This window comes from Hypanus sabinus, chromosome 10 (genome assembly GCF_030144855.1).
Source record: "Hypanus sabinus isolate sHypSab1 chromosome 10, sHypSab1.hap1, whole genome shotgun sequence".
In the NCBI taxonomy this organism is placed as follows: Eukaryota; Metazoa; Chordata; class Chondrichthyes; order Myliobatiformes; family Dasyatidae; genus Hypanus; species Hypanus sabinus.
The window spans coordinates 90,352,745-90,366,417 of NC_082715.1; the positions used below are offsets into that span (position 1 = coordinate 90,352,745).

At 38.8% G+C, this 13,673-nt stretch overlaps 1 protein-coding gene across 2 annotated transcripts in view; it reads left to right on the top strand.

Annotated features, from left to right (window-relative positions):
* The window catches only part of smap1 (small ArfGAP 1), a 132,821-nt gene that overhangs the window by 50,534 nt on the left and 68,614 nt on the right, over positions 1-13,673 (top strand). For both annotated transcript variants that reach the window (XM_059982302.1, XM_059982303.1), the window contains exon 4: positions 12,807-12,882. In XM_059982302.1, the coding sequence (XP_059838285.1) occupies positions 12,807-12,882 (76 nt within the window). The remainder of the gene's footprint in view (positions 1-12,806; positions 12,883-13,673) is intronic.

Below are 13,673 nucleotides of genomic sequence, written 5' to 3' on the forward strand. Positions count from 1 at the left end.
TTCCCCATTCTTCTTTACAAAATCAATCAAGTTCTGTCAGATTGCAAGGGGCTCGTGAGCAACAGCCATTTTCAAGTCCAGTCACAAAATCTCAATTGGATTAAGGTCTGGACTCTGCCTTGGCTACTTCAGGACATTAACTTTGTTGTTTTTAATTCATAAAGCTTTGGCTTTATGCCTCGGGTCATTGTCTTACTGGAAAACAAATCTTCTCCCAAGTTGCATTCTGCAAGGGAACTGCATCAGGTTTTCCTCCGGTACTTTGCTGCATTCATTTTACCCTCCTACCTTCACAAGTCTTCTAGACCTGCTGCAGTGAAGCATCCCCACAGCATGATGCAGCCACCACAATGCTTCACGGTAGGGATAGTGTGTTTTTGATGTGCAGTGTTTGGCTTGTGCCAAACATAGCACTTAGTCTGGTGGTCAAAATAACTCAATTTTGGTTCCATCAGGCCATAGAACCTTCTGGCTGACTTCAGAGTTTCCCATATGCTTTCTGGCAAACTCATGCTGAGATTTCATGTGAGTTTTTTTTTCCAACAGTGACTTTCAATTTGCCACTCTCCCATAAAACTGATTGGTGAAGCACCTGGGAACAGGAGTTGTTTGCACAGTCTCTCCTATCTCAGCCACTGAAGCTTGTAACTCCTCCAGAGTTGTCATGGGATTCTTGGTGGCCTCCCTCACTAGTCCCCTTCTTGCGTGGTCACTTAGTTTTTGAGGGTGCCCTGCCCTAGGTATATTTACAGCTGTGACATATTCTTTCCATTTCTTGATGATTGACTTAACTGTACTCCAAGAGATACTCATTGACTTGGAAACTTTCTTGTCTCCAATCCCTTGACTTGTGCTTTTCAATGACCTTTGCACAGAGGTGCCTGGAGTGTTCTTTTGTTTTCATGGTGTAGTTTTTGCCAGGATATTGGCTTACCAGCAATTGGACCTTCCAGATACAGGTGTATTTTTTTTTACTATCAATTGAAACACCTTGACTGCAGACAAGTGATTTCCATTTAACTAATTATGTGACTTCTAAAACCAATTGGCTGCACCAGTGATGATTTGTTGTGTCATATTAAAAGGGGTGAATACTTAGCAATCAATTATTTTGTGTTTTATATATGCCAGGGCCATAGCAGTCTCTTTCCTTGCTTCCTGCAATATTCTAGTATATATTTGATTTATCCAACTTGATGCTGCTCCATGGCTGACAAGTGAAGTCAGAGCCAAAGTAAAAGCAAAAGAGAGGGCATACAAGGAAGCCAAAGCTAGTGGGAAGATGGAGGATTGGGAAGCTTTTAAAAACTTGCAGAAGGAAACTAAGAAGTTTATTAGGAAGGAAAAGATGAATTATGAAACTAAGAAGTTTATTAGGAAGGAAAAGATGAATTATGAAAGGAAGCTGGTGACTAATATCAAAGAAGATACTGAAAGCTTTTTTAAGTATATAAAGGGTAAAAGAAAGTTGAGAGTAGATATAGGACCAATAGAAAATGATGCTGGAGATATTGTAATGAGAGGTGTAGAGATGGTAGAGGAACTGCATCCGTATTTTGTATCAGTCTCCACAGTGGAAGACACCTGCAGTATACCGGACATTCAAGAGTGTCAGGAAAGTGAAGTATGTGCAGTGAAAATTACGACTGAGAAGGTGCTCAGGAAGCTTAATGGTCTGAGGGTGGATAAGTCTCCTGGACCTGATGGAATGCACCCACAGGTTCTAAAGGAAGTAGCTGGAGAGATTGCAGAGGCATCAACGACGATCTTTCAAGAATCAATAGATTCTGGCATTGTACTGAATGACTGGAAAATTGCAGATGTTATTCCACTATTTAAGAAGGGTGGGAGGCAGCAGAAAGGAAACTATAGACCTGTTAGCCTGACATCAGTGGTTGGGAAGTTATTGTAATCGATTGTTAGGGATGAGATTACAGAGTACCTGGAGGCACATGACAAGATAGGCCAAAGCCAGCATGGTTTTCTGGAAGGAAAGTTCTGCCTGACTAACCTACTGCAATTTTTTGAGGAAATTACAAGCCAGGTAGACAAAGGAGATGCAGTAGATATGGTGTACTTGGATTTTCAGAAGACCTTTGACAAGGTGCCGCACATGAGGCTGCTTAGCAAGATAAGAGACCATGGAACTACAGGGCAGTTACTATCGTGGGTGGAGCATTGGCTGGTTGGCAGAAAGTAGAGAGTGGGAATAAAGGGATCCTTTTCATTTTTCATTTTTCAATCTTTTTTATTGATTTCCAAATAAAGAATATACAAATCGGAAGAGGAGTTTAACAAGTAGATAATATAAAAGACATATAAACAGCAACAGTAAAAACAAGAAGTATATAATGTCAAAATCAAATAAGTAAAATATTATGCTGTTATATATACAATGGTTAAAAAAAAAACTACAACTCCTCATAGCAATCATAAAAAAAATTAGAAATTTTATTGATAAGGAAAAAAGCCCCACTAACTGAACAAACAAAAAACAAAAAAAAAGAAAAAGAAAAAAAGGAAAGAAAAAGAAAGATTGGGCAGTCTAATTGAGGATAAAATTAGAAAAAACAGAGAGAGGGGAAAAAAAAATGCATCCTTCCAGTCATCTCCAAACCTTCATGGATAATGATTTTCCCCAAAGAGAATAAAGAAAAATAAATAAATTAAAATAAATTAAATCGTGAAAATAATGAATAAAAGGTTGCCAGACTTGTTCAAAATTAAAGGATGTATCAAATGTCCGGCTTCTAATTTTCTCCAAGCTTAGACATGACATAATGGAGGAGAGCCAATAGAAAACAGTAGGTGGGTTAGATTCTTTCCAATGTAGCAAAATAGCTCTCCTAGCCAGTAATGTTGGAAAAAGCTATCACATGTGGGCGGAAGCAGACACATTGCTTGCTTCCTCTGGAATAATCTGAAAAATTGCTGTAAGTGGATTAGGTTGAACATCCATATCTATAACTTTAGATAATATTCCAAACACATCCCCCCGAAAATTATTTAAACTTGCACATGACCAAAACATATGAGTTAGAGTAGCCATTTCTGTGTTACGTCTGTCACAAATAGGGCTTATATTCGGAAAAATATGCGCCAATTTATCTTTGGACATATGGGCCCTCTGTACTATCTTAAACTGAATTAAGATATGGCGTGCACAGATAGATGAATTATTGACTAAATAATAAATTTTACTCCATTGATTATCTGAAAGTGAATGTTGAAGTTCTACTTCCCAGGTACGTTGAACCCTATCATTAGGCGACATGCGAGCATTCATTAACTGTTTATAAATGATAGCTATTAATCGTTTTTGAAAAGGTTTAAACTGAAAAATAATATAAGCAAAATTTGAAGAGCAGGCCAAGGGGTAATTTGGTAAAAAATCACGTAAGAAATTCCTAACCTGTAAATACCTGAAAAAGCGTGTATTAGAGATATATTTATCCATTAACTGTAAAAAATACATTAAACAGTCTTGTAAAAACAAATCTAAAAACGTTTTTATTCCCTTAATTTTCCATGTTAAAAAAGCCTTATCCAAAGTTGATGGTTTAAAAAAGAAATGAGAATAAATATTACTAGAAAGTAAAAGATAATTTAATTCAAAAAATCTACAAAATTGAAACCAAATTTTTAAAGTATGTTTAACAATAGGGTTAAGAGCTTGTCTACCTATTCTGGAGAGCGAAAACGGACGAGGAGCTCCTAATAAAGAAGCTAACGAAAACCCCATTACTGAATTTTCCTCCAACTGTAACCATGAAGGGCGATCTTGGTCATCTATATTATAAATCCAAAAAGTAATATAATGAATATTAATTGCCCAATAATAAAATCTAAAGTTTGGTAAAGCCAGTCCTCCATCTTTTTTTGATTTTTGCAATAAAAGTTTATTCACTCTAGAGCTTTTATTATTCCAAACATAAGATAAAATCCAAGAGTCTATTTTATCAAAAAATGTTTTTGGAACAAAAGAGGGAACTGCTTGAAATATGCATAAAAGTTTCGGTAGAATAACCATTTTTATAGCATTTATTCGACCTATCAATGACATCGGCATAGGTGACCATTTAGAAAGCGCCTGTTGAGTATATTCAACTAAAGGGAAGAAATTATACCTATATAGGTCTTTAAAATTTTTTGTAATTTTGATACCAAGTTAAGTAAAAGGTTTTTGGCAATATTAAAAGGTATTTGATCATAATAATAAAAATAATTATTAATAGGAAATAATTCACTTTTATGTAAGTTAAGTTTATATCCAGAAAAAGTACCAAATTCCATAAATATAGATAACATAGAAGGAATAGATTTCTTAGGATTTGAAATGTAAACTAATAAATTGTCCGCGTATAACGAAACCTTATGTAATTTATCCCCTCTCCTAATACCCTGCACAGAATTAGAATCCCTAAGAGCAATAGCAAGTGGTAAGGGATCCTATTCTGGCTGGCTGCCAGTTACCAGTGGAGTTCCATGGGGTCAGTTTTAGGACCACTGCTGTTTAGGATGTATGTCATTGATTTGGACTATGAGATTAATGGATTTGTGGCTAAGATTGACGATGGTACAAAGATAGGTGGAGAAGCATGTAGTGCTGAGGAAATGGAGAGCCTGCAGAGAGACTTAGATAGTTTAGGGGAATGGGCAAGGAAGTGGAAGATGAAATACAATGTTGGAAATGGTCTGGTATGGTCATGCATTTTGGTGGAAAAAATAAATGGGCAGACTATTATTTAGATGGGGAGAGTATTCAAAATGCAGAGATGCAAAAGGACTTTGGAGTCCTTGTGTAAGACACCCTAAAAGTTAACCTTCAGGTTGAGTTGGTGGTGAAGATAGCGAATGTAATGTTGGCCTTCATTTCTAGAGGTATAGAATATAAGAGAAAGGATGTGATGTTGAGGCTCTATAAGGCACTCGTGAGACCACACTTGAAATATTGTGTGCAGTTTTGGGCTCCTTATTTTAGTAAGTGTATACTGACACTGGAGAGGGTTCAAAGAAGATTCAGAAGAATAATTCCAGGAATGAAAGGGTTATTGTATGAGAAATGTCTGGCAGTTCTTGGTCTGTATTCCCTGGAGTTCAGGAGAATGAGGGGCGATCTCAGAAACATTCCAATTAGATACGGCAAAGTTATTTCCCATGGTATGGGAATCTTAGACGGGGGCATGGAGGACGTCAATTTAGAACAGAGATGCAGAGAAGTTACTTCAGTCAGAAAGTGGTAAATCTGTGGATTTTGTTGCCATGAGCGGCTATGGAGGCCAAGTCATTGGGTGCATCTAAGGCAGAGATAGATGGGGTTACTGTATGAGGAATGTTTGCCAGCTATTGAGCTGCATTTCCTGGAGTTCAGGAAAATGAGGGGGGATCTCATTGAAACATTCTGAATGTTAAAGGACTTGAACAGATTCGATATGGTAAAGTTATTTCCCATGGTTGGGGAGTCTAGGACAAGAGGGAATGTCTTCAGGATTGAAGGATGTCCATTTAGAACAGAGATGTGGAGAAATTACTTTAGTCAGAAGGTGGTAAATCTGTGGAATTTGTTGCCATGAGTGGCTGTGAAGGCCAAGTCATTGGGTGCATGGAAGGCAGAGATAGATACGTTCTTGATTTGAGGACATCAAAGGGTATGGGGAGAAGGCAGTGGAGTGGGGATGACTGGAAGAATTGAATTGTATCAGCCCGTGATTGAATGGCAGAGCAGACTTAATGGGCCAAATGGCCTACTTCTGCTCATGTACCTTATGGTCTTAACTGCTTTTGTAATGTCAATATGTTCTACAATGTCACTTTTTTCCATGATGATCATGATAAATGTGGAAACCATAGAAAGGGTGCAGAGGAGATTTACAAGGATGTTGGGGAGCATGCCTTATGAAAATAGGTTGGCCTTTTCTCCTTGGAGTGACAGGATGAGAGGTGACCTGATAAGGGAGAACAAGATAATGAGAGGCATTGATTATGTGGATAGTCAGAGGCTTTTTCCAGGGCTGAAATGGCTAGCACGAGAGGGCATAGTTTTAAGGTGCTTGGAAGTAGGCACAGAGGAGGTGTCAGGCTTAAGTTTTGACCCAGAGAGTGGTGAGTGTGTGGAATGGGCTGCTGGCAGCGATGGTGGAGTCTGAAACGATACGGTCTTTTAAGAGACTCCTGGATGGGTAAATGGAGCTTAGAAAAATACAGGGATATGGGTAAGCCTAGGTAGTTCTAGGGTAAGGACATGTTTCGCACAGCTTTGTGGGCCAAAGGGCCTGTATTGTGCTGTAGGTTTTTTGTGTTTATATAAAATCAAAGTACTCATGTGAGACCTTGCCTATCTTTGATGACACCACCCGTGGACAACGACACTGATCCTTATTGGCACCTATTCGTCCTTGGTTACCCTTTGGCTCTTTATGTACTTAATCTTTTTGGATTCTCAAAAATATGTACTCATGTATCCCTTGAATGCAAAAGATTTCTTTGATCCCTGCTGTATATACCTGACTTGGGCTTTCTTTCTCCAGATTAGAGTCTGAGTATTCCTCTTCATCAGGGTTTTGTAATTCTACCAGTCTTGGCCTTTACTCTAATAAGAACATCTTACTTCTAAAAGCCTCCCACTACCAGATGCTTCTTAACCTACAAGCAGCCTTTCTCAATTGCCCTCTGCAAGTTCTTGTCCAATGCCATCAAAAGTAACCTTGCCATAATTTAGGACTTTTAACTTGTGGTAATGCAACATGAAAATGGGCCCTTTGGCCCACCCCTCCATCTAAGCTAGTCCCATTTGGGCCATATCCCTTTAAACCTTTTCTGTCTAGTTCTGTCTTTTTCTATAATTATTATTTAATTTCTTCCTGTCATGAGTTCCTTCCTCGAGCTTGTCCCAGTCTGACACTGAGATTTCTTTTTCTGATGGTTTTAATATTTTAAATTGCAGTGACTAGTTTTCTGATGGAATGCCCTTTGCTATTTTTGGTGTAATTGCAGATTCTTGTAAAATCTGCTATAGGGTTCAGATATTACTCAGATGTGTATTATATTACATTTAAATGTTTTAATCACTTCATTTACATCAACCCTTTCTTCCTCAAGAGTAATGTGTCTGTGTTAAGATTTTTTATAATATAATCCAGTGTTTCCTCAATAAAACGATAATCACCTAACTGCTTTATTAATATTTGGTGATTTAATTGCCAAAAGATTTGGGGAATTCTCTGTCCAAGCAATTGGGTATCTGCTTACACTAAATATTCCATCTTAATCCAGTTGTATTCATACAACATTCTTGTCAATGTCTACTGCATATCTACTCCCCCACGTTTGCCCGCACAATCATATCTGCATGTCCCTTGGGATCTGGCGGTAATGCAGAGTGCGTGGACGCAATCCATGTTGTTACTCTGATAACGTACTAGTTCCAAACCAAGAACACTAGAGGTCAGTATTGAACCTGGTGTTAGAACTATGAATTAGTGGCATGTGTTGTGAAATTTGTTGTTTTGCAGCAGCAATACATTGTTTTTTAAATTATTTAAATAAATATATAAAGAGCACATTATATAAGTAATTTGAAAAAGTGAGGTAGTGTTCATGGGTTCACTGTCCAGAAATCTGGTAGTGAAAGAGGAAAAAAACTGTTCTTGAAATGTTGAGTGTGTGTCTTCAGGCTGCTATATCACCACCTTGATGGTAGCAATGAGAAAACGGCATGTCCTGGGTGATGGGTGTCCTTAATGATAAATGCCACCTCTTTGAGGCATTGCTTTTTGAAACTGCCCTGAATGCTAGGGAGGCTAGTGCCCATGATGGGGCTGGGTACGTTTACAATACTGCAACTTTTTCTGATCCTGTGCAGTGGCCTCTCTACCAGAAGGTGATGCAACCAGTTAGAATGCTCTTCATGGTATATCTATAAAAGTTTGTGAGAGTTATTGGTGACATGCCAAGTTTCAGGTCCATGATTGTGTTGAATGCTGAGCTGTAATCAATAAACGGCAGCCTGATGTAGGAATCACTATTGTCCAGGTGATCCAAGACCTACGTACACAACACTGGAATAACTCAGCAGGTCAGGCAGCATCCATGAGAAAATATTAGCCAACGTTTCGGGCTGAGACCCTTCATCAGGAATGGGGGGGAAGAGAGGGCTGAAGCCCAGTAATAGAGATAGGGGAGGGGGTAGGGCCTAGAGGCGCCAGGTGGAAAACCAATCAGAGGAAAGATGAGGGGGAGGGGATAAGCATGAAAGAATTGTAGAGATAAAGAAGCAGAAAGTTGAAAGGGGAGAGAGGGACCTGGGATAGGGGAGGGGGAGGGAATTATCGGAAATTGGAGAATTCAATGTTCATACCACCATGCTGGAGGCTACCCAGATGGTAGATGAGATGTTGCAGCTCCAATCTGAGTTTGGCCTCATCATGGCAGTAGAGGAGGCCATGTATGGACATATCTAGATGGGAATGAGAGGCAGAGTTGAAGTGGGTGGCAACCGGCAGGTCCTGTCTATTGTGACGGACGGAGTGTAGGTGCTCGACGAAGTGGTCCCCCAATCTGCGTCGGGTCTCACCGATGTAGAGGAGGCCGCACTGGGAGCACCAGATGCAATTGACGTCTCCGGCAGACTCGCAGGTGAAGTGTTGCCTCACCTGGATGGACTGTCTGGGGCCCGGAATGATGGTATGGGGGGAGATGTGGGGACAGGTGTAGCATTTGCACTTGCAGGGTAAGTGCCAGGTGGGAGTTCTATGGGGAGGGACGTGTGGACCAGGTAGTTGCAGAGGGAACGATCCCTGCAAAAATCTCTACAGTTCTTTCATGCTTATCCCCTTCCCCCCCTTTTTTCTTTCCTCTGAATGGTTCTCCACCTGGTGCCTCCAGGCCCTACCCCCTCTCCTATCTCTTACTGGGCTTCAGCTCTCTCTAACCCCCCCCAATCCTGATGAAGGGCCTCAGCCTGAAACATTGGCTACGCTTTTCTTACGGATGCTGCCTGACCGGCTGAGTTCTTCCAGCTGAATACGTTGTGTACGTATTCTTTGATCCACAGCATCTGCAGTTGTACTTTTGTGTTTTGATCCAAGACCTAGTCGCTGTGCCATCTAGCATGATTTGTTTGATTAAATGAAGGTATTAAAGTTGGCAAGGAATACAGTAGATGTTTATGTAGGTTTTCAAAATGATTTGGAAGATTTCAAAATATTGAGTTCCAAAATGAGGCCCATGGAATAAATATTTTTGTTTCACAACATTGATAATAGAATCAGTTTAAAGATGGTAGGTGCTTCTCCGTTTCCTATTGGCATTGAGAAAGGATATGCGTAAGAAATGGGGACCAACAGAGCCATTCTTGGCTCTGAACTGAATATCAGCTTTATTTCCAGTAATTTTTTTTAGAGGATTTGTGGAATCGGGCAAAAAATTGCAACCCATTTTTTCATTTCATTCTACAGTTGGAACAGGCAATTGAATCAGGAAATTGCTGAAGTTTACGGTTGCATCATCTTCTAGCATGTTGGCTACCAATTTAATCATATAGGTCAGTTTCTATTTTACATGTGAATAGTCATGTCCAAATCTTAGAATATTGAAACATCTCAATTTTTGAACTTCATCTTTAGCTCTTGAAACACAACTTTCCCTTGCTTACTTCTCCTCTATTGTCTGAACTCCATCAGACTCTGCATTGATTTCAGCTAACACCAATGTGCTATTACACAGGACACAGCCTCAGAATAGACGGTGTCCTTTTAGAACAAAGGTAAGGTGGAATTTCTTTAGCCAGACAGTAGCGAATCTGTGGAGTTCTTTGTCACAGGTAGCTGTGGAGGCCAAGTCTTTATTTATATTTAAGGGAGAGGTTGATAGATTCTTGACTGGTAAGGGCATGAAGGGATATGGGGAGAAGGCAGAGGTTGGGGCTGAAACGAGAATTAGAACAGCCTCGAAATGGTAGAGCGGAACCAATGAGCCGAATGGCCTAATTCCATTCCTATGTCTTATGGTCTATATGATTGCACCACTCGTTGTGACTTCACGTTCCTGCCCCTTTAAGTTTTCCACAGGGACCACTATGACTCTGGTTTACTCATTCCTCCCTACCCACCTCTCCCTGTCTTCTAGCACATTTTTTGCAATCATAGAAAGTACAACACTATTCTTGCACCACTTCCCTCACCACCAAGGACCTAAGCAGCTCTTTCAGATAATGCAGAGATTCACGTGTACCTCCTCCAACTTTGTAGATTTAATTTGATACTTGTAATGTGGCCTCCTTTACATTGGTGGGACCAGTCATTTGCCAAGGTGGTTATTAAGCTAAAGATTTGTTCTGTTTACAATTACTGTCTTGAACTCCCTGTTGTATGTCTTTTCAACTCCCCTTTCCTTTGCCACACTGACCTGTCTGTCCTCTGCCCTCTCTGCTGCCAAGGTGAGGCCATCCACAAGCTAGAAGACACCATCTTATATCTTGCATTGGATGTTGACTGTTTATTCATTACCATTGATGCTGCTTGAGTTCCTGCAGCATTTTGTGTGTGTTGCTATGAATGTTGATTCTTTGAATTTCGAGTTGCTTACACCTCCTGCGTTCATTTTTCTCTCCTCTTGTCCACATGCTCCCCTCCCCCACCTAGTTCCATATGGCAGTCACCCATTTACTCAACCTATTGGGCCTTTTGGCCCCTCTGCACTGGTTCCATCTGGCCATCATTCCTCTTTTATCTGATGCCACCTGTCACCTTGTCAGATTCCAGTATCTGGTCATTTTTTAGCACCACTTGTCAACTTCCATCCTCAGACAACCACACCCTCCTCCCTGTCTGGCTCCGTAGCCCCTCTGTCTTTTTTCATCTATCACCTACCAGCTCCTGCCTGAGACCTCCCCTTCACCTCTTTATACAAGCTGTCTCCCCACCTCACTCATGATGTGCGATGTCAATCTGAAATATTGATTAACCCTTTGTCTGTACAGATGCTACCTTCCCTGCTGATTCTTCTAGCAGTTTGCTGTTTGTTCCCATTTCCAGTACCTGCACTCTCTTGTCTCTCCAGTTTCCATTTTATTGTTCTGCTCCCTTCCTGTGTAATATTTTCTTTATTTTAAAATGTAACTGGTCACAGGTTGGTTTGCTTGCTTTGTATTTCCTTAATAGCTTTTTCAGACTTGACTGTTTCTCCCAGATCAACAGTAATCATTTTGCATAGGATTTGTGAGTGTTAGAAAATAAAAAAATGAATCTAATTGTAAACCAGTCACAGTAGTGATAACACCATAATTTCACTAACATTTTCTTTAAAATGCTGGAATATGCTATTTATGTTAGTAAGAGTAACTGGAAAACCTGTATATTCAAAAGGTCAGCTAGAGTTAATATTAATATTTTGGATGTGCCCTATGTAAAAACTTTCTTTCTGGTGTAACTATTGACAAGCTGATACTTTCAGAGTAAGGGATAATATCTGAATTGAGCTAATTGCAACTTATCAAGTTGTGTAGATTCATTTGTCTTAATTACTTGGCATTTTACAATAGTTAGATAGTATATGCTTTCTAAAGTACAGTGCATTCCAGCTCATTGGGGTAGTTTGGGTCAACTCTTAAAGAGCAAAAACTAACCGAGAAAATAGTCAGAATTCCTTTATTTTATTTGGGACACTGTGCCACTTAATTGGGACAGGAGACTTGCCAAACAATTTCTAAGTAGCATCAGTTGCATGGAATTGTATTTGACCAATAGGTAGTACCTTGTGCTTCGAGTGAACAGTTTTAAAATTGCATAAGTTGTGTGTTTGTTTTTTTTTAAAAGGAGTGATTTTTTTTGTCACTGATATATGTCAACAAATAAGCAGTAAGACAATCCAGAACTGTTGTGCTCACTGGTTTCAAGCATGCAGGCTAGGATATGTCAGAAATGGCCGAAGTGAAAATGAAACTATTTCACTACTTCAAGTGAGAAACTGCAAACAATTTTAAGGTATCAACAATCGTCTTGAATGTTATAATGAAAATGATGATTTGGAGGTTGCAATCGTCAAAAGTGTTGTATGATGGCAGTTCATTACCTGCACTAGTTGTCTTTGCTGATTTTGTTCATTTATAGCCAGCATACATTGGATGAATTCTTCTTTGAAACTATTAGTAATTAATATAGTTTTATAATATTGATAGTTTTCTAATTTTTTCTGTATTTGATTGAAGTACATAAATTGTTACTGTGTTAAATGATAGTTTGTCTTTATAGCTTCTTAACTATTTCCATGAAACCTTCGGCCAAAATGGACTGGTCTCCATCTGCCCCAGTTAAACAGAATCTACTATCTTAAAAATCCAAGGCAGATGCATTTGCTCTCTGGCATTTCGAAAGTTGACCTATTTCCAATCACAAAATTGAACAACTACAGTGCATACACTTTGAGCATCATGATCAGCCTACTGGTTGAGAAAACTTAAGAGTCCATTTAATATAGTTGGAAACCCAAAGTTGGGAAGTCTTGATCAGCAAATATTTTTAAGCTTGTGATCCTAAAGATGTTGCACTTTACCCCTTCTGCAAGATCTTAACTATACAATCTCTTCTGCTGAGTTTGTTTTTCACCTTCAAAAATATTGTACAGCATATTGAAAAAACTACTTTAGCAATAAGAATTTTCTTTAAGTAGGAGTCAAAATACTGAATATTATAGTAATGCATGCTTTTAATTTGATTCTAGACACATGAAGTTTCTCCCTTAATTGCATTATAGCAAAGGAAGTGATGTCTCCTAATTTAATAAAATTTCCTTAATTGAATATTCATCAGAGCTGTAGAATTTTTCATCAGAGACAAATATGAAAAGAAGAAATACATAGATAAAAATATAAACAATGTTGTAACAGTAAGTATTGAGGCATGATCTATATTGATGCAACTTTGTTTAAATCTCATTTTTTCGCACCATCAACTCAACTCCAGGAGCTGTAGAAATTGTAGGATCCTTATTGAATTTGATAAGTTGACTCTCTTGCTGAGTTATTTAATGATAATATGGCATTATTGCCTCAGTGCACTTAGTTTTTCTGGTCCACAAGAGGCAAGATGTGAATGTGTTGTTTAGCTATGTATTTTCTGTCTTCTGAGAAGCCAGGCACTTTCTATATGCAATATATATTTTGTTAACATGATTGCTGTAGCTGTTAACAATCATTCTAAACAAATTGTGGTGGAATTTAAATAGAGTCTCCTCTCCATGCTATTATACTCGAGGGAGAAAAATACTCCCCTCTAGAGGTGCCATTTGTTAATGACCATTTTATTCAAGAACTAATAGGTTGTTGATTTAAAAAAATATATTCCCCCCTCCCCCGCATAAAGTAAACCTCAACAAGTTATGTTGTATTTACTGGATCAAATTATACTACACCATTTTTCAATCAAAGACTTCATAAAGCACAGCACTGCACAAAACCTGTTTGGTTGACTTGCAACTTCCAAGTTAGTTTTATAACAGTAGGGTTTTCTTTGATCAGGGGCCAGTTTTTCACACAACCTGATTGAAAAAGGAACTGTAATATAAGAACCTTTTAAGAGCTGAGGATGCCACAAAACAATTGTGCAATTAATTACATAATTTCAAGTATAGTCAGGTATCATAAAGTAAATGTCTGTCAGCAGTTTATTTTTTTAGGC